Source organism: Hirundo rustica, chromosome 3 (assembly GCF_015227805.2).
Source record: "Hirundo rustica isolate bHirRus1 chromosome 3, bHirRus1.pri.v3, whole genome shotgun sequence".
In the NCBI taxonomy this organism is placed as follows: Eukaryota; Metazoa; Chordata; class Aves; order Passeriformes; family Hirundinidae; genus Hirundo; species Hirundo rustica.
In genome coordinates this window covers 56,925,000-56,951,296 of record NC_053452.1, presented here as the reverse complement: position 1 = coordinate 56,951,296, position 26,297 = coordinate 56,925,000, and the positions used below count along the sequence as shown (strand labels likewise).

The window sequence follows — 26,297 nt, the reverse complement described above, 5'->3', positions numbered from 1 at the left end:
ATGTCGTTACGGCTATTCTTTACTCAATTTTAATGATCACTAATCTTCAGGCTTAAAAATACACATTTCAAAAAGCTGCTCTTGGGAGTTTAAAATTTTAATTTATTGGTCTAATTGATAACTATGGTTAGAGCTGTGTTGTGTGAAAACTCCAGGAATGCCAAACTGAATCTCACTACTTATGTTTTCAGATAAGGTTGGTACCAATTGTAGCTTAATACTTTTAAACTGTGTGTAAATTGCAGTCTTTAGTCTTCTAAAGGCAAAACCAGGAGTTTTAAGTGTTTAGAAGAAGCAACAATAGTTGGGATAAATCCCAGTGGGATAAATCCCAGAATGCATCAGATAATTAATTCAGCACTGGATCCGTGAAACACTACTTAAGTCTGTAACCAGATCAAACTTCACAAGACATGATTTAAGTTTATTTGACTATATTGTGTGCAATAAGTCTAATATTTCCATTTCATAGAAAACAGCTTCAGATGTTTCCTCTGGCTGAAATAGCAGGTACTGTGCTACCTCTCAGTTCTGGCCAAAGAAGCTGGATGGTTGCCTCTGGCCACCACTCACACTTCTGCATGCTGAAATTCATCCTCAATGGTGTGCAGATGAGGAGGAACCTTTTCGAACTCTAGGAAATACTGCTCAGAGAAATCTGATGTATTCTATACTCCTGGGCTGTATAGGCATAGATTGAAAAGCTTGATTAAAAAAAAAAAAAAAAAAAAAAAAAGGAAAAGAAGTTTCAAAGCTATGTATTACCTTAGCCAGATGAGTATTGATCCACTTTGTGAAAGTCCGTTTCTGCACTGACTCTTGCTCATCTGAGAAAAAAAGGAAATCAGTTTGATTAGACACCACTGGGTACTTTCAGATTTACATGGTGAAAAGTAAAATTTCCTACTGACAAAAAATGCATTCTGCACTTGCCAGAAATAACTCTGTATTTTATTGATACAATCAATTTTACCTCTAATTGCTCGTAACAATTACTTCATATCACTACAATAATACTCTGATACCTGACTATTTGAAGAGTTTCACAGCAAAGATCAAGCCTTAACAAGCTAATGACAGAAGGACACCATTTAAAATGTAAACATCAAGATAAATTTGAGATCTAAATCCATACTATACTTACCCAAGGTCTGAGCACCTAGAACTTTACTTTTTGACTAGAATCCACATCTCCCACAGCCAAGCTGCTTTCACGTAAAAAGTCAGCTAGGGACTTAGAAAAAAATAATTCTTAGCATATGTATTTGAAAATATTTAGAATGTTGAATTAAAGATTTGAAATTGCATTATCAAACTTATTGGTCCCCTGGGAGATCCTGCCAGGAAGGACCCATTCAGTAGTTCAGGTATTTCTACATCACTTCTTACTGCGTCCCTTAGTCTTGTCTCGAAGCACTTCTCTGGTTGTCCCTGTGGGACAGCTGCCAGATACACAGATAAAAATAGCTCCTGAATCAGCTCCTCCAGCTTCAGCAGCAAGGGTCACAGCAGTGGAGGAAAGAGCATCACAGCATTATAACCAATCCACAAAGTCCTGCCCCTTCCTTGTGGGTAATCAGTTTTGACACATGGAATAATTTCAGAGCAGAGGTATTCAAGTATTTATGACAGATTTTTCTTTCAAAAATAGGAGAAAATATCTATTTCATGGAAAAATAAATCATGTTATTACCATAATCATTTCTGAATGAACACCTTCATTTACCAACAGAAAATCTAAATAAATACAATTACTGTTTGATGATATTTACTTTTCATAAGAATATGTGCATACCCCAAAATCTACAGATGGAATATCTAATTTTAGCTCCTGCATTTGTTAGTGACTTGTGCAGCCCTGAACAGCATTTTTCCTCTTCCACATCTGTAAGATTAAAATGGAATATTCCTTAATACCCATTAAAGTTCTGGAATAGATAACTACTAAGCTTGTTGCATCCCTACCAATAAACTCCCTAATTTACACTCATGCAATGCTGCTTCACATTTAGGGTACATGAAGACAGAAATCACCACAAAAAATTCATAGGTCAAAATGTTATCTTCAGTTGGTCAGTGGACATATACAAGCTCCCAAAAATGTCTGTGCATTATAACTCAGGAATATGTTCTTTATATATAAATATCATCTCACATGTAAGAAATAACAGGGGAGATAAAAAATACCTACACACACTAACATCCATTGCTAGATTATCACACTTAATGCCTAAGAAAATAATTTTGCATTCTTTAGTTTCCTTTGATGTCATTGGGCAGGCAGGATTACATAAGTATTTAAAATTTATTACATTCTCAGAGTCTACTTGTTGCAGTCATGGGCAAGTTATGAAAAAATATCACTAAGATACTGCATCATGCTTCATTCCACACTGACTATTTTTGGCAGGGAGGTGTCTTGACTTTGTATGTGACAATTGTTTTTACATTCTGAAAAACAGACTTATCACTGCATGGTTCCTAACCATGAGTGAAAATGATTCCATAATTTGTAGTTCCAGTGCATCTTGGTGATTCAAGAAACAGCCTTCTGACAAAAACTGGAAAACAGAGAACCAGCTTCCAGCTTCTAAAGAGACACTTTATGAGCAGAAGACACACAGAGCTTCAGTCACACCAACAAACAGTGGAAACAGCCCTTCTAAATACCCTGTTTCAAGGGAATTTATGTGAGCAATATATTCTTTATGAGCCTACCGTAACTACTAACAATAAAGTTTCCTTGGTTCTAGCATTTTTTTTTGTGTAGGCTTAAAAGGAACAGATTTTGCCGCCGTAAAATCTATGTCTGAACATAACACAAGCAGTGCATTAATTTTTTAAAGTCCATTGTAAATATGCTTTTTACAAATTTACCTGGAAGCAACTGTGTTATTTTCATTGATTAAATTCTCCGCATAAGTACTGTTTATCTACACCCACAAAACCTGTGTGTCACGCAGCTCCTTACGCTCTCCCCACTCGCAAGGACTGTCAGCTCCGTATTCGCACCACTTACCCCGCTGGCACTGGAAGAATTCAGGAAGCACATTCAATGAGAGGAGATTTCTGCCACCAGCACCTTTATAGTGAGCCATAGGCCCTGCTGCTGCTGCTGTGGGTGCTGCTGCGGCTTCTACCGCTCTCTCATCTGCAGCGTTTCTTTAGAATACAGCCAGAAGCAATTTTTCAACAATGATCTGATTTCTTTCCCTCACTGGAAAAGCAGACCTCTTATAAAAATCCCTCCACCATCTCTTATCAGGGAATTCACATGAAGAAAAACCTTAAAAACATCCTTATATGTTCTTGCAGAAATGCAACAGCCAGACAAAGCCAGCTGTGTTGGAAGCAGCAGATCTGCTGGTCTCACTGCCATCATCCTTCCCCACTGTTTTTCTGTGGAAAGATTTTATTATACCAGCATCAGCCAATCCGCTAGCAGAAATCTCTGATGTCAAGAGCTTGAATAATTCATCCAGGGAGCGTGACAACCCAACTACACTGCTGATATCCTAAAGCAAAAAGATGTGTGCAAAAATTGATGCAGCTTTCTCACCAGTGCTTTTTTAACAACATAGTGCTCAGTAAACGGTTGAATGGCACAGACCCTTTGCTCTAGGTTGTCTCACATAAAAAGGAAAACAGCTTTTGAAAACAACCACTTGGGTTCACTGCATACTCCTGTGAGACAGGGATGTCCTTCAGCTTTGCAACTGAAAGCGGAAGAAATAGCAAGCAATGAATCTGAACAGATATGTAGGACAATTAGCTTTGAATAATGTATTCGATCTGTTGTACATGAACATAGGGGCATGAAACATATGTAAGGATGCTGAGAATTTTTGGAGTGTGCCTAGATCAGCCTGAAACATATTCAAAATTCTGATAATATGCAGCACTTTCAACTTCATTAAATCAGAGCACCAGAGCACTTGAACAGGTATTTTTTTCTCTGGTAAAATTAAGGCAGATATTAAAAAATCCTTTGTGGAGATTCATATGTTATTCCCCTACAGGGGCCAACAGAGTAATACAAACTATTGAAATGAGAATAAAAAGGCTCACTTTTATTATGACAATATTGTAAATGCATCATTATAGAGGTCAAAATTTCTGTTTCTGTAAAACACAAGGACAACATGATACTGCATCTGATAAAAATGTTGCAAGAAATATACCCTTAATCAAATATCTTCTTTTAATTGGCTGGAAATATCTTTACATTTTTACAAACCCTTTCTCTAAAGGATTACCAACAGACTGCTTTTCTACAAGAATTTTTTGATTTGGAAAAAAGAGACAAACATAATTGGATAGATTTACTTTAAAACATTTAGAACAAATTATTTGGATCAATGAAGACAACCAACTATGCACCCTCAGACAGCTATGAAGATGCTGAGGGAATGGTCAATGTGCATACTTTTTCTAATGTTTGCTATCATGCTGACAGGTGTGTACTGTGCAGCAGCAGATGGCACATCAAGCACCTGGTGCTTGGGGATGGGACAGTGCAGGGTGGCAAAAACTTGGTTCTGCTTCAAGGTAACACAAGAAGGAAGCTCATGCAGAGAGTCGTAACCGAGTCAAGTTGACACAAGTCTAATAAAAGCATCTTGAGTCTTGATTGACTCTCACAGACAAAAAATGTGAAGATTTGTTTTATTTCTTGCTTTAGTAAATCAAGCTCATCACAGCTCCTCATTTTCAGTATCCTTTTTTTGTTGTTCTCTTTGGTTTTGATAGTTCTGCACAAAAAAGAGCTTTTTGTCTCATTTTGTTCTCCAGGTTTATGTCATACTGTTAAATCAACCTGGAAGTACAGAAAGTATCCCAAGACAGCTGCAATGCTTCCATGCCGTGTGAAAACACAGCACAGAAAGTAGTGGACAGCACCTCAGTGGAAAATTTTGTTTGATGAGCAGTATGACATACATTTTCTAAAGCTTTCATTAAGTTATGCTATATAACAATTCCTATCCTCATTAAGGACAGTTTTAACTTAAAGCAGCTGTAGAAAAGCTTGCAGAGTGAAAGCTATAATGTAGGGACACTGCTTATGAAAAGGGGCAATATTTTAAGCTACATCATTTAATCAACACTTCCATGATAGGTGGGTTACCCCAACTAAAGGTACTGCACAGGGGCAATGCAAATTCATTTCTTGTCCTTTAAACCACCAGTTGATGTTTTTTATGGAACAATGCCAGGAACGTTTTGGTTTTTAACAAAACCCCAACAAACAAATTAAATTTGCTGGTAGCTCTAAAGTATACATTTTTTCTAAGTTTCTAGGTTTAATAGTAACTCTATAGACTTTAATATAAAAGAAAGGATGAAACCAAAGAGGGAAAAATTGTTTCCAGCAGCCATTGCTATTCTGTTGACAACAAGAGTGGTTTGGATACAAATAACGGGAATATATTTTTAAATTCCTCATGCATTTATCAATTTTTTATATTTTAAGGTGAAAGACAGCATTTGTCAAAGTGCAGCTTTCAGATACATGCTTCTACTGTGCTTTACCAGAGATAGTGAGACGGTCACAGTAACAAACCATTTATCTAAATTTCCAAGATTTGGGATCTAGGCCTACATATCACTCATATCCTGCTCCACCACTGAGCACCAGTGTGCTCCCCATCAGTTTCTTCAGAAAGAAAATCCATGCACAAGGATAGAAGGGAACCAGTCATCCTTGGACAAACCCCTGCTAGAGAAAATGATGGGGATCAGCTCTCTGGGGTTTGCACAATGTAGAGGTAACCTCAGTAAAGTCCTTTGTGAGCCAAAGGTTTTATGACATTTGGAAGAGTGGAAATAGAGAAAACCCGTACACATACTGGTGGAGTAATTACAGGAAATTGAAGTATGGAGAAGCAGTCTCACATCTGCAGCAGCACTGCCTGCTGTGTCACATGCTGCTGCACAGCAACTGGCACACAGCTGAGGACTTTCTGCTCTTACCGTCTGACATGTATTTACAAAATAAGTATTTTAAATTTAAGGGATTCTTATTAATTTCCTGCACTTCTGAGAGAGAGAGAGAGTCTATCTAGCCACTATTTAGAAAGATACAAAGAATGATTCCATTTATCATCCAAAGAAGGTCACATTTTTAAAAAAGGTTGGACTAGAATAAAGTAGAAACTGAGAAAATCAAAGTGTCTTCTTCTGTTCTCAGTCAATTTACTGCAAGCACAATCAGCAAACAGGTTCTCTGGAAGCACAAGTTGTGGACTGTACAAGCAGACTAAATTTTTGAAATCTGGGAAACAAAAATTTTAGCCAGCTCCAGAGAGTGTGTGCTTTAACTCAGGCTGTTGGCTGCACCTCACAGCAGCACTTAGACTGTCACAGCATATGTTTATACTGTGGGACTTGAGAGACTTCCAGTCCTTAAATCCAAGGGAAGGCCACGCTGTAGCCATAGTCTCAAGAGCACATCAGATGTTCCTGAGCCATCCAGACTCACATTATCCCCCACTTTCTTGTGCTCTGGTTTTCACAGGAAGTAACAGAGCATGAATAGAGTACAGTGCAGTGATTTAATCTTGATTCTTAGAAGTTAGGACATGGTCTGGGCATTACTACACTGCCCCTAACTGCTCCTCGCTTTGATTAGAAAAGCTTCCCTTGGTGTTTGGAGAAATGAATGAGAACAACATGGTTTCTGCAGTGGATTGGAAGATATGTCCAAAATATCTTTTTGACTGTGTGCACCTTTCCCATTTCCAGTCCTCGCAGCAGACTTGCTCCTATTTTGTGTTTTGAGTGACTAAAAATAAAACAAACTGAAATTAAATTCTATGCACTGTATTTTGCCTGGATGGGCTGCATTTTTTTCTTCTGCACGTGTAGAAGCAGAATGTATTCATAACTAATCAATGAATGCATTTGCATTTCATGTTTACTGTGTATTTGCCTGTGCTGCTGCACTACTATTTTCATCTCACTGCTGTATTAATATCCATGTGATGTAAACATATTACTCATATATGACTCGCTTTCAGAGTACTTGAATGAATACAGCCAGAAATTAAAACGCCACCATTTAGAAAACCATTATAGGCACACTTAATTCATTTTTAAAAAGCAGCATCCTGAAGAAGATATTAGCTAAAATCAGGATACCCAACTTTTGAGTTAATAATGTGTAATGATTTCAGCTCCGTCTGAAAGATTCACGATTTGGTGCTCTGCAGGTGTCTGTTCATTCACCCATTTGGCACAGGGGACAGTGAAATTAAGTGTTCAACACACACATATCTTTTCCTGCACCAATAGGTAAGGTGAAAACAGCCTGATATAACTGATCACATGCAACTTGTGATTTTTCTTCTTATAATTACTTATTTTCCTTAAGTACTTAATATACTTAAAGGGATGGTTTGGAGGGTGACAAATCAGATAGGAATCTAGAAAATCCAGTGAATTTAATAAATAATAATAACTATCATGCACAGCATTCCTATTTCAATCTATTCAGGCTAATAAGTAGGCACACCAGTTTAAAAATTCATTTTTCCTAAAGACTTCAGTATTTAAAGACACTGATGAGAAATCATCCTCTTGTCTATAAACTACCTACTACAGCAGCATCTGCAGTGACCATAACTTTAAAAAAGGTCCCAAACAAATATTTTGGGAGTTTTGTTACAGCATTGCAGTTCTGCAACTGGCATCATGTTGCCATTTACATGTTCTACAGACATTCTGTCTATTGACATGAAAACCTTTGTGTGCTGTTTGTCCACTCCCTTAGAGCTTTCAACAAAGTCAAATTAAAAAAAAAAAAAAATAACATGCCACATTGAAAAGAAGTCTAATCTTTAACATAAGTCTGAAAGACAAGCAGTACTTACATCAAATCAAGAAAATAATTTAAAGAATATATTTTAAAATGTTGATTATAGATCTGCAGGTAATCTAGCTCAGTACCAGTATGTCTACAAGTATCTTTATTAGTTACGGCTTTAAGCAGTCATTCTGCAGGCAAAAAAGGTACTTATTTATACAAAAATAACTATGAGATCAGATTGACGGAGCAGATCTCTGAAAATGGAAAGCACGGGCTCTAATCCCATCTTTTACACACTCTATGGCACTTACATGAACTCCTAGAACAATGGACAGTCTTGCTTTCCTGAAGCCAACCTTGTCACGTGGGCAAATTACTGTAATAGTCATCACTGATTTGCAGTAGATTTGCTAATATTGTTTGACATTAATAGGACTGCTCATAAAATTATGCACTACCTTTGAGAGGCTGTGCAAAAATGTCAGAACTGAACTGGAATTTGAATGTTTAATGTTTCTCTGTCATAAGACACAGACACAAAAAAGTACTGCAGCAAATGTGCTGCTTGGAGCAAATTTCTACTACCGGTAGTAAAATTATAATTTTTCTAAGTGAATTCATTAGCCTAAAAACAGTGGGAAAACAACTTGATTTGGACACGGAAAAGCTCAGAATCTACTGAAATAAATCAAAACTAATGGAGATATACTGTCCAATGGATTAAATCAGGATATAAAGGTCTTTTACTATAGTGATATTTTTAGAATGTTGCTCATGAATTCAGAATACTCACCAATAATTATATTAAAATTTTCTATTTGTTTATAGTAACAAATCTTGTAATAACTCTAACACAAATAGAAGAGATCAGAGCAAAATAGCAGACCAGCTCAAAATCAGTAAAAACATACACATGCTAGTAAGGATTAAAGCAATACTAAATTTTGTGGTACCAAATGATATATCCTGCTATGTTGTAAGATGAGGAACGGCACACCACACAGAAAGGAAAAAATCCGTCCAACAAACATCAGGCAGCACTTTGAGATGCTAACTTGCCAAAAGTGAGGGATTTTCAAGGAAATCAAATTGGGCAATATCTTGAACAGAAATAGATTTCCCAGAAAATGATAGTTACTTTTGAGATCCACATTCTTGCAGTCTCTGTGCTGTCTGTCCTACATGGCACATGAACATCTTGGAAAAATGCACGACTTTGACCACCATTTCTTTTAGGGTCCATTCACAACCAGTGAATTCTTTTAATGAAAGCTGCATAGGATCAACCATTTTGAAGTTCAACCACTTTTATTCTCAAGTTAAATAACCAAATAGCCCACTGAGAACATCAAATGGCCTAAACAGTCAAAGTGATAAGAAGCATAGATCTGTCTATGGTGTTCAGTTCAGCCAGCCAAAGGTAAAAGAGGCTGCTAAAACTTCAAGGCAGACTGGTGAGCTACAAAGTGTAATTCTATTAGATTTGGTTCAGTAAAATCTTCATTCCTACAGACAACTCTATTATGGTAACTAAGTGCTATCTAGGCCTGGAAGACTGTAATTGCTCAAGCACGGAAAGATAAACAAAGCTAGCAAAGAAATTACCTGATAAAGTGCTACAAACGGGGAAGAGCTACAAACAAGTTTACAACATAGGGCAAACAATGCTTTAAAAAGTCAGTGGAAATAAAACTACGTTTTGTCAATCCATCTACAAGCTATTTGTGATGCAAAGAGTCTCAATTTTAGATTGACTGCTCCTATGCTTTTTCTTAATACATGAATGAATAAGCAGGACCTTCAGAGTTATGCATTTGGCAAGAAGCAAAACTCTGAATATCCCTGAAGAAGTCTATCCTAATTTGTCCAAATTACAAGCCTTTTCAAATTCTCATATGTACTTGAATTTTAGCACTTAGACTCTCCAACAACCCACCTTCATAGCCTTGCTGAAATGCTAAGCAGGCTGCATACAAACTTCCCACAAAGAGTGGATGAACACACTTTAGCTTGGGGAATACAGGGGAAAAACCCCAAATTTTTCCTGCACATAACTGCTTCAGCTTCAAATAATCCTACAGAGAAGCTGCAAGCTCAACATCTATCCTCACTCTCCCTCTCATCCCCATGATGGCAGCTGGATGTAGCTCCCTGTTTCAGGCACAGAAGGGACAAAAGCTGGGTTAAAGGCAGGAATCTAAGGAGGAAAGAAGGAACACGTGAATTATCCAGGCGGCATGTACCCAGAAGGTGGGAAAAACCTCCGACTATCGGGAAAAGTGAAAGAAACAGGCAGAATCTGCTTGTGCTGTCCTGGAGTGCATGGCACTATTGTCATTGCCAAGGCAACTCGGAAGCTACATATTCCAATTGTAACCATGTCCATACAAACTATTTTCTCCTCTTCTACACATATGATATGACCAGTCTTTAATTACATAACCAAACAGGTTTTAACCGCATGTTCCCTACCACTTTTTGTGCATGAAGGGAAAATTGTCAATTAATAAATTGTGGAGTTTTATTTTTTATTGTTTACAATAATGTTGCTCCCCACTCAGACCTAATGATTAAGCATGTGACTTTGCAACTCTTGCACTATTTCTGTAACTATTTCTTCTCTTTGTTAAGAAAATACTATGAAAAATAATGGGGGAGGCATAATGAAGTTCACAAAAAACACCCCCAAAAACAACAAAACCAAACCAAACCAACCAACCAATCAAAAAAAAACCCTTTAAAAAAATCCTTGAAGCCAAATGTTTTGAGGAGAAAAATGTGAGGGGGAAAAAAAAAAAGTCTACAATGTGAATGAAGAAAATTCAATCTCCAATATCAAGTCTTAGGAATGATGGACTTCATCAAACATCTAAATCAGTCTGTTCTCTGAACATCATTCCACCCCAAAGTGCTAGGATGTGGCTCATAATCAACAAGCATGTGCGTTCAAGTTTCAGCCATTCATACAGTATGCCAGTTTGCTCAGTGGAATTGCATTGATCTGAACAGAATGACTCTGGCAAAACCCACGGATATTATTCAAACTAAAATGTTCATGTCTAGGCATTGATTAAGTATTTTTAAGGTGATTTGACATTCTTCTGTGAAACACCACAATAAGCAAGTAAGAGTGGGACAAAACAGTATTGTCGCAACTGTGTTTGCCTTCAACCATCCCTTCCATAGTAGCTAATCAAAGACACCCCCGTGCAAGTAACATAATTTTTGTAGTGATTATATTACTTAAAAGGACAAAAAGCAAATCTGGGCCATTGTGTTAGAATAATAGGGTCCCTGAACTTGTTGAGGGGCAGCTGAAGTAGAGTCCATACCCTGGCAGAGGAAAAGCAGCCTTCTGCCAACCTATGCTCTTGCTCACTCAACAGATACTGAGATTCAAAGTCCAGTGCAAGAGCTGGAAAGGAGGGGGCTGCCATGAAGGGAAAGGCAGTAGTGGTCTGCAAGCAAATAATTGTTCTCATTCCTAATAGCCAGGGGCAAAACAGACTTAACTAACGCTTGAGCATTTATGATATGTTGTGCCTGGCCTTTAGACAGAAGTGAGATGCTAACTTTGTTTTTGGAGAATTACTTTTTGAAAGGTCTACTAGGCTCGTACACTCATATCAGTTTCTTTTTATTTTTTTCTTGGTAGCAAAATTTAATTTCTTTATAATTTATTTAAACGTAACCATGATCTTTTCATTCCTGCCCCAATACTGCAACATGGAAACTAATGAGAATGTCACCAGTGAAAGAAACAAGCATTTGTCACTGAGATTATACTTCAGATGGCCATTATTTCTCATCTGAAATACAGAGGTACATTTTATTTCATTTGTTTTATAGCATATATATTTGTAAGGAGGAAATATTTTTTGGCAAACAAAATGTTTTGCCCTTACTGGGTCCTGCTGAATAAACTGCACTTAGCATCTCCTAGCAATATTTTTTTTTTTTTTTCCAGAAGGAATGTTTTTACTAGAAGCCTGAAAATCATGAGATGTACTGGGTTCATCAAGGCTACAACTGATCATAGGAAGAATTTGTTTACGTTCCCCTGTGGGAACACCATTCTAATTAAACTGACTGGATCTTGATTTTGACAGATATATTCTTCTGTATAAGAAAAAGCAGAAAACAGTATTTCCTCAAAGGAAATTTTACATGTACTGGACATCCAAAAATACACTGAAATGGTGTGAGAAAGATATTCAGAGCAGGCTGTTCAATAAACAAAACAGAACCAAAACAACCATCAAAACAATAAGAAACATTTGACAAAATTAATAAAGACAGAGATATCTCAAATTTGCCCAGGAACCATGCTGTGACTAAACACTGCTGGCATTTAATATATTCCTTGTCAAACTCAACAGTTCTTATTTATATTTTTAATCAAAAAAGTCTTCAAGGCTTCATCACAGTTTTTATATAAGTGGATGACTGCAGACTATCTCCAGGGGCATCTGCAACACAGTGAAGGGAAACCCCACTCCAATGAAAGAACAGGCTAATGATAGTGCCAGAACTCACTCTGGAGTTTTTATTAAAAATTCCAATACTACGTCACTAGCACACAGGCAGGCAGCAATGAGCAACATGAATATTTCACACAGAGAACTGTATGTGAACAGAATCCATGCCATGCATCACTTGCCCTGTAAGGAGAAGCAAAAGCATGGGGTCTGGTTCAGCCTGGGGCAGAAATGGCTTCAGGGGGACCTATCTGCAGCCTAGTCTATAGGGAGCTATAGGGAGACCAGTAAGAAGATGGAGCTGGGTTCTTCAGCAGCATGGTTGGAGAATGAGAGGAGATAGACAGAAGGCAAAACAAGAAATATCTCAGGAATGGGAATGCCTTCTTGCTCAGAGGATGTAGGGCAATGGATCAGGTCACCTGTAATCTCTGAATATGGAGATAAAGATCCTGAAAACCTGGTCTCAGCTGGTTCCAGCTGGACAATCTGGAAGTTAAAAAACAGACCTCTTTCCCACCTGAATTTTCCTGTCAGCCTATGAAACGTATCCTCTGACAAAGAGGTAATGAAAATCACACTTTGTGAATAATTAGAGTGAAACCCAGAGAAGTTCATTCAGTAGATCAGATAGCTACACAATAACTAGAAAAACACATATAAGTATGCTGCTTTTCAGAAGACTTACTTGTCCCATACTCGCATAAGCAGTTAGGAGATTGTTCCACACATACTCATCCATACTGAAAAGCAGAGTACTCACAACTGCACATATTTAGAAAGTTTCTCTTGAGAGTAATATTTATTGAATATCAGAAGTTTGAAATTTCTCAGGTCCATCTAATTTTCTCATAGCATAAAGCTCCAAAATAATCCTAATTAATACTTCCCACTGCCAAGAATTTCAGTGCTTGATCTCCAGCCCTTGAACAGATAAACATGACAGGTATATTCCAGAGTCCACAATATTTCACTGTCAGCAGTTAAGGAAGTAACAAGAATATTGGTCTCAAACAGCACCTGTAACATGAATGCATTTTGATTTGCCACAAACTGTTAGGAAAGAACCCTTTGTCTTAATCCAACTCATAATCAATGATAAAAATACAATATGAATACATTTTCAAATACCAAAAACCTCACTTCCTTCAGCTCATTCACATCTTACACCAGAGAGTAAACTTCAGGAGAAGCTCTGCAAGCTGAACATGCATTTTTTAAAATTTTGTCTATATTTATTCCAGTTGCCCTGACACAACTCCTCTACAGAATGGGAAGGCATGAAACATAGGGTACTAAATAGAAACAAACTCCCCAACAAAACTTCTAGACTATAAATTCATTTTATTCTTCTAGAACAGTATGAAAGTAGTTCCCTCAAACCAACGGTCTAATCCAAAGATGAAATCAAATCCGTGCTGACATAGTTTCTGCTTGTTTGGTTTTTTCCAAACATCTTTCTAATATTCATGCTGGGCAAGTATGTGTTGATGGCTGTCAGTGGCACCGACGAGGCAGCTAATTACAAGTGCGGCAGACACTAGCAATCGGTAAGGTAACATATTGCAATAGACACAACTTTCTGTTTGTATCCCCAAACACAGAAACAGTAACCTCACAAACTCAGAGAACATTGCAGACAGGAAGAATTCATGTTGTAGGATTTCCATGTATATGTGGGGCAAGAAGACAGTGGAGCACCATGAATGTTCATTGTGGAGGTAAAACTTCCCTAATTCCCTGTTGGCCTCTTAAATGTGAGATGAATTACAAACTCTCGAGTTTTTTACTTTTATCTAAATAGCTCTCCTTCACAGGAAAACTGTTACAGAATTGTATTTGTTTAATCTAGCAGACCTGGCAACCCTCAAATACAACAGATGTGAGAACATATCCCAACTCATAAAGATATGACAACTCAGCTGCAATAACTCTCTACTTTATCAAGCCTGGATTCATTAGGAAAGGACAAGGATCAGAGAAGATACAAGATATCACTCACTTGACTTCTTGTCTAGGTGGTAAGTCCCCAGGAGACTGGGACACAAATTGCAGACTTAAGAACCAAAGAATGGTTTGGGTTGGAAGGGACATTAAAGACCACTTTGTTCCAACTGCCCTGGCATGGGCAGGGACACATACCACTAGACCAGATTTCTCAGAGCTCCATCCCACCTAGCCTTGAACACTTCCAGGGATGGGGCATCCACAACTTCTCTGGGCAACCTGTTCCAGCACCTCACCACCCTCACAGTAAACAATTTCTTCTTAATATCTATTCTAAATCTATTCTCTTTTAGTTTAAAGCCATTCCCTTTTGTCCTGTGATAAATGTGCTAAAGTTAATTCGTGTTATCAAATTATACAAGGTAAATGTTGAACTGTATAAAATATGAATGTTAGAAATGTGTTCAAATGTACATAAAGAAAAGGTAAAATGTAGAAACTAAAAATTAGAAATTTCCTGGCTTGGGAAGCACAAGAGGGACACGAGGAAAGTATGATTAGAATTACCAGAGAGGGGGCCTTGAAACTATTGCTGCCGGGAATCCCTGAAAGGAAACAAAGAACCACGGAAGAAGAAGATACAAGTCCGGAGACCAAGATAATCACTTCAGATGGATATCTCTACTCGTCTCCGCTGAAATTAACATATACACGACACACCCGGGCCCGATCATCAACAGCATTGTTCCACCCTACCGGTCTATTCAGACCCCCGATACCAGGACTTGAATAATTAATGAAGACGCCTCGGAGAAGATAACGTCAGAATTTCGGACTTCACTCCGCGATCTTGTGTATAAAAAGGGACAGCCGGAGACCAGAAATTGTGAACTTGGGGGGGATACCAGGCTGACAGAGCTTGTTATCCGTGTTCACCCGGCACCGATCCCGGGCTCGGCGTTGTCCTTTTAAATTGTGGCTTTCCGAGACTGATATTTTGTCTCAAAATAAAATTCTAAATTTTGATACTTTGAATTTGGTCCATCTTATTTATAACAATTCTGGTGACCCCGACGTGATTGGAGTGATACCGGGACCCCCGAGGGACCCCCGTCTCTGACCAGGAGGCGCACTGCTGAATTCAGCGGCCTGGCAGAACTGGGGTATCCGGGAGGAACCGATCAACCACACGACGAACAAAACAGCGAAAGCCACATTTAAAAGGGAGATAGGCGAGGTCAGAGCTCTCGGGGAACTCGGGGAGGTTTTTCTTTGGAAGCAGAACCTCCGGAGCCGCGGTGAAGAAATCTACTCATAAAAATCTACGTGCACGAAGAATCCACGCAGGAAAAGGATCGTAAGTATTGCGTGGTTGAGTGGGGAGTGACCGAGCGTGTGAGTGAGACGTGATTTTATCACGAAGCGAGTGGGACCCCAAAATCGCAGTTCCATAGTCCCGCGAGGGGCGTGGTCGGTTGCGGGGGAAGCGAAAGTTTCGGGGGTAAAACGCACCTCACACGTTAAGCCCTGAAAACTCGGAAAGTTTTCGGAAAAGGGGGGTCGGTCACAGGAAGGCTGGGAGGGAAGGTTACGTCCTTACAAGAGTTCCGGGGACTGGTAAACCTTCCAGCCTTGGACCAGGGACGGTCCGGGAAGGAAGTAAGGAGAAGAGAGCTCGCATACACCAGAGGAAACCCGGGGGGGGAGCGATCACCCACAAAGGGCTAGTATCTGGTAAACTCACACCATGGGACAGACAAAAAGCAAAGCTAGCAAAAGGAATCTTAGGAAACCAAAGCGGGGAACCGGTAAAGGAATCCCTGAAATCCCAGTTGAGAGCCCGCTGGGATAGATGTTAGAACATTGGGAAGAATGCCCCATAAGGGAGAGAAAATCCAAGAAACGGATGGTGCATTTTTGCATAGAAGTATGGGGTGGGGTAGAAATACGGGATCACGTAATTTGGCCCGTGTTTGGAACATTTGAAGAATGGATATGTAAGGCACTAGTACGTTATGTCGGAGAAAAGGGAACTGTGGAAGAACGGGAATATGCGGGGGTCTAGGGTAGAATTGATGCAAAATTACTACCCATAAGGATAAAGGACCCTGCCGATGTTTCCGGGGATAAGTGGGAGCCTTTAGACAACTTGCCTCCACCTTACATAGTACCCTCACCCCCTCCCCTCCCTGAGCAGAACAACCCACAGAACCCAGGGAGATTGGGACCCCCTCTGGGACGGAGGATCCCTATATCCCCGTCTCTCCCCTCTGCCCCTCCGTTAGAGTCACAGACAGTGGCCCCGGTCCCACCGGTCGGGCTCCCTCCCCCGCTAGAACCTGTACAAGCCACTCAGTCACTGGGAAGAGGTACACAAAGTACAGACACCCCTGCACCAGCCCGAGATGACCTGTTGCCTGATCTAGATCTGGCAGCTTTCTTTAATTCTCCTGAAAACACACAGCAGGGTTGGGCAGAAGCAAAACACTCACCTCCCGCTAGGAGGACTAGGAGACAACTAAAGAGGATGAATGAGACGGAGAGTGAAGGGGAGGGTGAAAGAGCAAATCTTTTCCCCTTAAGGGAAATTCCCACTGCTCCAGGAATTATCGGGTACGTAAACGTCCCGATTAATACCAGTGATGTGAGAGCCTTTAAGAAGGAGATGGGAAAACTTATGGATGACCCTTTAGGGGTCTCCGAAAGACTAGATGAATTCTTAGGAACTAGCATCTATTCGTATGAAGATCTCACAGCTATTCTCAGATCTTTGTTCAATACGGAGGAAAGGGAAATGATCAGACAAGCGGGGATACGGGAATGGGAACGGAGGAACCCTCAGAGCACTCCTAGAGATCAGAAATGGCCAAGCCAAGATCCCCGATGGAATGCTCAAACTGAGGAGGGTAGGAGAAGCATGATTGATATGAGGAACATCATCATACAGGGAATTAGAGAGGCCGTGCCCCGGGGACAAAATCTGAGCAAGGTCTTTGGGGAATGTCAAGGGAAAGATGAGACTCCCACAGAATGGTTGGAAAGGTTGAGAAAAAGCCTCCAGATATACTCTGGGACAGACCCTGATTCTCCCGTGGGGGAGGTACTTTTAAAAACCCAGTTTGTAGCAAAATCATGGGAGGACATCAGGAAAAAGCTGGAAAAGATTGAGGGGTGGCAGGAGAAGGGATTGCAAGAATTACTGCGGGAAGCCCAGAAAGTCTACATGAGAAGGGACGAGGAAAAACAGAAAATACAGGCTAGGGTGTTAGTAGCTGCAGTAAGGGAAGCCCAGAAACAGGAACGCCCACAAGCTTCGGAGAAACCCTTAAGGAAAGCACCTCCGAGGGGAGCCACACGCCCGCAAAAGGGGACTTCAGGAAAATGGATGGAAGGAATGGAATGTTTCTATTGTAAAAAGAAGGGACATATGAAAAAAGATTGTCCAAAGAAGATGAGAGATGAGAAGATGTTCCGGGAGGACTAAGGAAGTCAGGGGCTCTATCTTTTGGGGTCCATAACATCAGGAGAGCCCTTGATAACATTGAAAATAGGACCCCAGGGAACAAAAATGGATTTTTTGGTAGATTCAGGGGCTGAGAAAAGTACATTCAAACAGCTGCCCCCGGGATGCCGAGTAAGTAAAGATTCTATGGTAGTTATAGGAGCTAAAGGGGAGCCATTCAAGGTACCTATAGTTAAGAATGTGGAAATAGAATCAGAGAATAAAATTTGTTTGGGAGATATGTTGCTAGTAGAAGAGGCTGATTACAACCTGCTGGGTAGGGATTTAATGGTTGCACTGGGGATCAACCTCATCATAAGGAATTCACAGATTACGGTTAGTATATATAAACTAACCTGTGAAGATGAAGACAAAATTAATCCCAAAGTATGGCACACAGGGAAGGAAGCGGGGAAATTGGCTATGGAACCTATATCAATTGAGATTGAAAAGCCTGAAGATCCCATAAGGATCAGGCAGTACCCAATCCCTCTAGAAGGGAGGCGGGGGCTGAAACCTATAATAGAGGATTTGATCAAAAAGGGCATATTAGAGCCGTGTATGTCCAGACACAATACCCCAATACTGGCTGTTAAAAAGGGAGATGGGAATTATAGGTTAGTGCAAGATTTAAGAGCCATAAATGAAAGAACAAGAACTCAGTTCCCTGTAGTGGCTAACCCCTACACCCTTCTGAATAGGATCTCCCCGAGAGATACTTAGTACAGTGTGATAGACCTAAAGGATGCATTTTGGACCTGCCCTTTAGCTGAAGGCAGCAGGGATTTTTTTGCATTCCAATGGGAGGATCCAGACACTAACCGAAAACAACAGTTAAGGTGGGCCTCACTTCCCCAAGGATTTGTGGACTCCCCAAATTTATTTAGACAAGCATTGGAAAAGTTACTAAGTCAGTTCTCCCCTAGGAAAGGGACCAAGATCTTACAATATGTAGATGATCTATTGGTGGCTGGTGAAACAGAGGAAGGTGTAAGAGAATGCACTATTGATTTGTTAAACTTTTTAGGGGAAAAGGGATTAAAGGTAGCAAAACAAAAGTTACAGTTCACAGAATCTGGTGTGAAATACTTAGGGCATTAGTTAGTAAAAGGGAAAAAGAAATTAGACCCTGCAAGGGTAGCTGGAATCATAGAACTGCCCCCCCCTAAAACCAAAAGACAAGTACGTCAGCTATTGGGGCTGTTAGGTTATTGTAGGCAGTGGATAGAAGGATATAGTAGAAAAGCAAAATTTTTGTATGAAAAATTAACTGCAGAAAGGATAAAATGGACAGAACAGGATGATAAGGAATTAGAGCAATTAAAGGGTGCTTTGGTGACTGCCCCAGTATTGAACCTCCCCGATATCAATAAGAAATTCCAATTATTTGTGAATGTAGAAAACCACACAGCACATGGGGTATTGACACAAGAATGGGCTGGGGATAGGAAGCCTGTAGGTTACCTTTCAAAATTGTAGGACCCTGTAAGCAGGGGGTGGCCTACATGTTTACAGGCGATAGTAGCAGTTGCCTTATTGATAGAAGAAGCCAAAAAGATTACTTTTGGGGCTCCCATCACAGTTTATACTCCACATAATGTAAGAACAATTTTACAACAAAAAGCTGAAAAATGGCTCACAGATGCCAGATTGTTGAAGTATGAGGCCATTCTCCTTCATGCTCCAGAATTAGAATTAAGGACAACACAAGCAAGTAATCCTGCTAGGTTCCTGTTTAGGGAAGCTTCATCAGAGCCTATACACAACTGTATAGACCTAGTAGAATTACAAACAAAAATTAGGGAAGATCTGGAGGACGAGGAGCTCGAAGAAGGGGAAAAATGGTTTGTAGATGGGTCAGCCAGGGTTATAGAAGGGAAAAGAAAATCAGGATATGCAATTATAGATGGGAAAACCGGGGAAGTGATAAAGTCAGGCCCCTTAGGCACTTCATGGTCAGCTCAGGCATGTGAATTGTATGCTGTGTTGCAAGCACTCAAAGGACTTAAAGGAAAAATAGGGACTATTTTCACTGACTCAAAGTATGCATTTGGGGTAGTGCATACCTTTGAGAAAATCTGGGAGGAAAGAGGACTAGTGAACACTAGAGGAAAAGGGTTAATACATGAGGATCTAATAAAGCAAATTCTCAAAGCAGTAAGGGAACCAAAAGCTATTGCAGTGGTATATGTAAAGAGTCACCAGGCTGGACTACAGTTCAGAATACGTGGGAATAATTTGGCTGATCAAGAAGCCAGGAAAGCAGCTCTCCTAACCCTGGATACCCTGGAAAGCAGGACAGAAAATTTTGGAGAAGGTTCTCCTCATCCCACAGAAAAGGAGATTGAGGATTTCAAGAAAATGGGGGGAAATTTAATAAATGGGAAATGGAAATTGACTGACGGTCGAGAATTGATCCCAAAGGCTTATGCAAGGATCATATTAAAAAGATTGCATGCACAAACTCATTAGGGAACTCAAGCTTTAGCAGAACAATTTTTGAAATTTTTTGGATGTAAGGGTATCTTCGAGTTAGCCAAGCAGGAAGTTCAGAGTTGCTTGGTCTGCCAGAAAATTAATAAATCAAAGGTCAAACACAATGCATTAGGGGGACGTCCTTTAGCATATCGCCCCTTTGGGAGAATACAAGTGGATTTCACAGAGTTACCAAAAATAGGTAGATATAGATATCTGCTAGTGATAGTAGACCAATTAACACATTGGGTGGAGGCATTCCCTAGCCCTAGGGCTACAGCTCAAACAGTAGCACAGAGATTATTAGAGGAAGTAATTCCCAGATATGGAATCCCTGATTCCATTGATTCAGATCAGGGAACCCATTTTACATCTAAGGTCATAAAAAGCTTAGCAGAGGCTCTGGGAATCAGATGGGAATATCATACCCCATAGCATCCTCAGAGCTCAGGTCAAGTAGAGAGAATGAATCAAACTCTGAAGGCACAATTGTCAAAACTTATGCTAGAAACTAGGATGACTTGGATAAAATGCCTCCCTCTAGCCCTCCTAAACATCAGAACACAACCTCATTCCGGTTCGGGATTATCTCCATTCGAGATGTTGTACGGAATGCCTTATGAGCATGGAATGCCAGTTGGACATCCCCGAGTGGAGGATTGTCAGATCCAGTCTTATATCGTTGTGATTAACAAAAATTTGCAGGAACTCCGGAAGCGTGGGTTAATAGCACAAAGCACCCCGCTGGGGTTTGCTATCCACAAGATCCAGCCGGGTGATCGAGTATTGATCAGAGCGTGGAAAGAAGCACCGCTGTCATCGCATTGGGAGGGACCTTTCCTCGTCCTCCTCACAACAGATACTGCCGTGAGAACAGCAGAGAAAGGCTGGACCCATTGCTCCCGAGTGAAAAAGGTGGAACAACACAGCAGCTCTCCGCAGTGGAAAATCACCTCTGCACCTGGGGATTTAAAGCTGAGAATTCACCGAGACACCCAATGACCAGCGCTTATCGGATAAGTTGCACTCAGGCAGGATGTCCCTGCTATCCTTTTGTTCATTTTAAGTGCGGGTATTGTGAACAAGTTTGAGTAACTCATTGTGTCCGGGGAGCTAGACCTTGGAATTTGTGTGTACCTTGTTACGAGGAGGAGGTCAGGCTTACCAATCTATTCCTATACGTTGCCACAGAATCGGGATTGTTCGAATTGGATTCTCCTGAGTAGTTCCACTATTACACTAAAGGGTTAAGGGGAGGATTGAATAAAAGGGCGGATCCACTCGTAATTGAGTGCAGGAGAACGTTGAAAGTACCCTGTAGAGGAGATCAAATAAGGAGAACGAGGTGGGAGCAGTACAAGAGGCGATATGCTCAGAGAAGCACCGGCAGGGACCCGGAAGAATATCCCTGCTGCCAAGAAGATGGATTACCCCGCCGCTGGTGGCAACCCAACGGGCGAAGGGTGGAGCAGAGGGATAGGCCTATGGGTAACCCTAGTGATCCTGAGTCAAGCCATGTGCCCCACGAATGGCCTCCACAAACCCCAAGAGGGGATGGGGATGGAAACTAGTCTCCCCACGGTCCCTCCAAACCTTACCCGGAACAGAGTTTTGGAATCCAGGGTACGAGTAGACCGGTTTACACCAAAAAGGGGGGAGAATCGTCAGTGGAATGAAGGGGTTAAATTGAGCAAATCCAATCACCCGATAGCAACGGCTAGGAAAAGGAGGGAGGTAAGCAGTCTTCCTTTGATCACAACATGCAAAGAATGTAACAAAACTGTGTGGATTGGAGGGAAAAAGGAGAGTACCTTTGTGGGATATCTCCAAGTTAACCCTTTATATTATGATAAGAGGAAACTGAAGATGTGTGCCTTGAACGGGAAAACATATTGGGTGGGACAAAATGAGAAATTGCAAACAGCTGCTTTAGCTAATGGACCTATATTACTCGATATGTTGGGGGAGAACGATGAAAGGGTTTGTTTAAGAATGGATAAAGTTTTTTGCTTTTCCAAGGACGGGGAAGGGTTAGACCCTGAGAACAAGATACAAAAGGTAGCCCTAGAATTTAAACGACAAGAATTGGCAGCTAAGAAAAAGAGAATGGAGCAGGAAAGAATGAGGACATTAAGTGAACAATATGATCAATTGGAAAAACAGTCTAATGATTAGAGTCTGGCTACTTCCAGCAAAAATCTTTTCCTAGATTTGGTACAGGAGATTGCTACCGAGTTAGGGCTAACTAATTGTTAGATCTGCGGAGGATTAAAATCCGCCGAAAGATGGCCATAGAAAGGTGAGAGTTTAACTCCTGAGCAGTTGCTAAAATGGGATAATAAAATCTTAAACACTTTAACCCGGCCAGGAGGGTGGACACTAGATGAACGAGTAATAGGGACAATCTGTATTAGTAGGGAAGGGAATGTGTACAGTGATGTAGTAGGATACACCCCTTGTCTATCCACTCTAGCTGTAAATTCCAACAACAGATCCAAAATGTGGCAACCAGAACCCCCAAATGGGTACTGAGGAAAAGAGAAGCAAGGAAAGTGTAATTGGATAGAGGAAATTGAACTCTGTTAGCATGAACTCACTAACGCTAACCCATATTACTCCTTAACTGAACTAGTGGAATTTTGGGACAAACCGGAAAATATAGACATTAAATAGAAAGCTCCCAGCGGGATTTATTGGATCTGTGGGAAAAGAGCATACAGTGAAATTGCCCCGGAAATGGAAAGGGTCCTGTACCCTAGGTATGATTAGACCCTCTTTCTTTACACTCCCCAGAACTGGTAGCAATTTACTAGGGGCCCCTTTGTATGAAACCCTCAGCAGGAGAAAGCGAGAGGTAAAAAAAGGACTCCCACAAGTGGGAGGGAATCAGAAATGGGGAGAGGAAGAATGGCCTGCAGAGCGCATCATAGAATACTATGGTCCAGCCACCTGAGCACAGGATAGAAGTTGGGGTTACAGGACCCCAGTATACTTATTGAACCGGCTAATCAGGTTACAGGCTGTAGTAGAAATAGTGTCTAACCACACCTCAGACGCCCTGGAATTGTTAGCCAAACAACACTCACAGATGAGAGCTTTCGTATACCAAAATCGAATAGCTCTGGACTATTTACTAGCAGAAGAAGGGGGTGTGTGTGGGAAATTTAATGACTCAGAATGCTGTATCGAAATCAATAACTATGGAGAAACTATTAGAGATTTGGCTGCAGAAATTAAAAAAGTGGCGCACGTCCCAGTGCAGAAATGGAATTCGATCCTAAAAGCATCATGGTGAGATCAAATATTTGGAACAGGAGATTGGTAGAAGAAGGTGGGGTTCTTTATCCTGTGCTCAGTGGCTGGGTTAGTGTTCTTGCCTTGTTTAATACCTTGCTTAATAAGACTAATTCACACTGTAGTCCAGGGAATGCAAATAGCAGCCCTTCCTATGGATCCGGAATTAGCTTCAGGAAGATTAGCCAAAGGAAAAGCCACCTCAAAAATTATGAATTTAACCGAAGAAAGAAGTACTGCGGCTCAGGTGTTAGAGAAATTTAAAGCCCAGATACAGGAAGGAAACATAGAGAGAACATATTAGAACAAAACGACAGGGGAAAGGTTAACAGAATAATAGTTAAGAGGCTTTTTTATCTTGACAGAGAAAAAAGACTATAACCAGAACACGAATTAAATTGGTGAATTTGGAAGAGGGGGGATTGTGATAAATGTGCTAAAGTTAATTCGTGTTATCAAATTATACAAGGTAAATGTTGAACTGTATAAAATATGAATGTTAGAAATGTGTTCAAATGTACATAAAGAAAAGGTAAAATGTAGAAACTAAAAATTAGAAATTTCCTGGCTTGGGAAGCACAAGAGGGACACGAGGAAAGTATGATTAGAATTACCAGAGAGGGGGCCTTGAAACTATTGCTGCCGGGAATCCCTGAAAGGAAACAAAGAACCACGGAAGAAGAAGATACAAGTCCGGAGACCAAGATAATCACTTCAGATGGATATCTCTACTCGTCTCCGCTGAAATTAACATATACACGACACACCCGGGCCCGATCATCAACAGCATTGTTCCACCCTACCGGTCTATTCAGACCCCCGATACCAGGACTTGAATAATTAATGAAGACGCCTCGGAGAAGATAACGTCAGAATTTCGGACTTCACTCCGCGATCTTGTGTATAAAAAGGGACAGCCGGAGACCAGAAATTGTGAACTTGGGGGGGATACCAGGCTGACAGAGCTTGTTATCCGTGTTCACCCGGCACCGATCCCGGGCTCGGCGCTGTCCTTTTAAATTGTGGCTTTCCGAGACTGATATTTTGTCTCAAAATAAAATTCTAAATTTTGATACTTTGAATTTGGTCCATCTTATTTATAACAGTCCTGTCACTACCTACCCTTGTAAAAAGTCCCTCTCCAGCTCTTTTGTATCCCCTCTTCAGGTACTGGAAGGTGCTATAAAGTCTCCCTGGAAACTTCTCCTCTCCAAGCTGAACAGCTCTTTCTTAACCCATCTTCATAGCAGAGGTGCTCCAGTCCTTTGATCAACGTGGTGGCCTCCTCTGGAGTCTCCCCAACAGATCCAAATTTTTCTTGTGTTGGGGACTCTAGAGCTGGATGCAGCATTCCAGGCAGGATCTCACAAGGGCACATTTCTTTGGATGCAGCTCAGGGTACAGTTCCAGGATACCTTCAGCTTAGTTACAAATTTTTCTGCAGACTTCCAACTTTCTTGTTCTCTTTACTTCACTCTCAGTAGAAGCAACAGAAAGAATTTATTACTGTGTAATACAATTTAACTGCCCTCACTTAGCATGAACAATATTATTACTGAATCACAAAATATTCAGTGTTTTGTGAGAAGAATGTATCCTCTATGAAATAACCAGAAACATTCATTAAATTAAAAGTGATGATAAATGCACTGAAACTAACTTCCATATTTGCTTTATTTTAAAAGTCATAATTTACTTTTAAATGAAAGGATCAAATATTAGCCTTCAGTTAGTAGTATAAAATCCCCCCCCCCCTTAAATTTTATACATATTACATTAGGATAAAAACAATTAAGTAAAACTTTGTTAAAGCAATTATTGAGAAAAAATCTTTGTTTGTTGTTAGTAGGCTCTTTTTCATAGTGTCTAGGTATATGTTTCTTCCTTTTGTTTAGTAATTAATTACCATAGTATGAAAAAGAAAAAAGGAAAGAAAAATGTTGTAAATTTAACCCATATATTTGTTTGTTTGGTCCAACTATTGCTTTATTCAGTACATTTAGCATGTATGTCTCCTTTTCTGTGTCATTTTTTCATGACATACCTGAGGCTACCTTCTAGAAAGCTTAAAAGCTCATGGCCTGAATGTGATTTCACACTGAGTCATTCCACTGACATCATCAGGGTTGCACGAGAACAAATCAGAGCATGATGAGAACCACAGTGAGATGAGCATATTGGGGTCTACATTCAGCTGTAAAGTCAGTCTAAATGAAAGGAAAAGTAGATCACACGTATTTATACTTCACCATTCTTAATCAGGCTCTTTCAATTTCATCCTCTCTAGGATGCTTCTATTGCATTCTCCAAATAGAGGGAAAAAAAAAAAAAAATTGTGAGAACCCACACAGTATCTACATTTCAGAGTCAGTAAATAAAACCCCTGAGGACTCCTAAGAACACTTGTCAGTTTTCTCTAAAAGTAACTATATAGTAGAATTACCAAACAGCAGAATGTGAGAACTGTGCTGTAGATCAGATAATGACAATAATGATGATGAACCTAGTGAAAGGCTTAAAGTGCAGTTCATCAAAAATCATCACCCTAAAATGTTTCCTTATTATAAGTTTCAAATTCACTTTTCAAAACACACCAAGATCTGGGAGTTTAGACAAAGTATCTTAACAGTTAAGGTACATTACACTAAAGCTGCCTGCCCAACCTGAAGTACAGACCCTGCAGAACTCAGAGCAGCAACTGTGCCTTCCAAAGATTCCTGTCCCTTCTGCTCCTACAGCAGTAGCCATTATCCTGACTCCACATGGGAAGTAGCAGCTCCAGCTTGGGTTTTCAGGG

The 26,297-nt window shown here is 40.3% G+C and overlaps 1 protein-coding gene across 18 annotated transcripts in view; it reads right to left on the bottom strand.

Annotated features, from left to right (window-relative positions):
* The window catches only part of SYNE1 (spectrin repeat containing nuclear envelope protein 1), a 301,821-nt gene that overhangs the window by 240,021 nt on the left and 35,503 nt on the right, over positions 1-26,297 (bottom strand). For 15 of the 18 annotated variants that reach the window (XM_058419838.1, XM_058419852.1, XM_058419846.1 and 12 more), the window contains exons 1-2: positions 3,020-3,134; positions 766-827 (exon numbers count right to left, since the gene is read on the bottom strand). In XM_058419838.1, the coding sequence (XP_058275821.1) occupies positions 766-827; positions 3,020-3,098 (141 nt within the window). In that variant the 5' untranslated portion in view covers positions 3,099-3,134. Of the gene's footprint in view, positions 1-765; positions 828-3,019; positions 3,135-26,297 lie in introns of those variants that run through there. The other 3 variants (XM_058419844.1, XM_058419842.1, XM_058419859.1) reach the window with 1 other exon arrangement.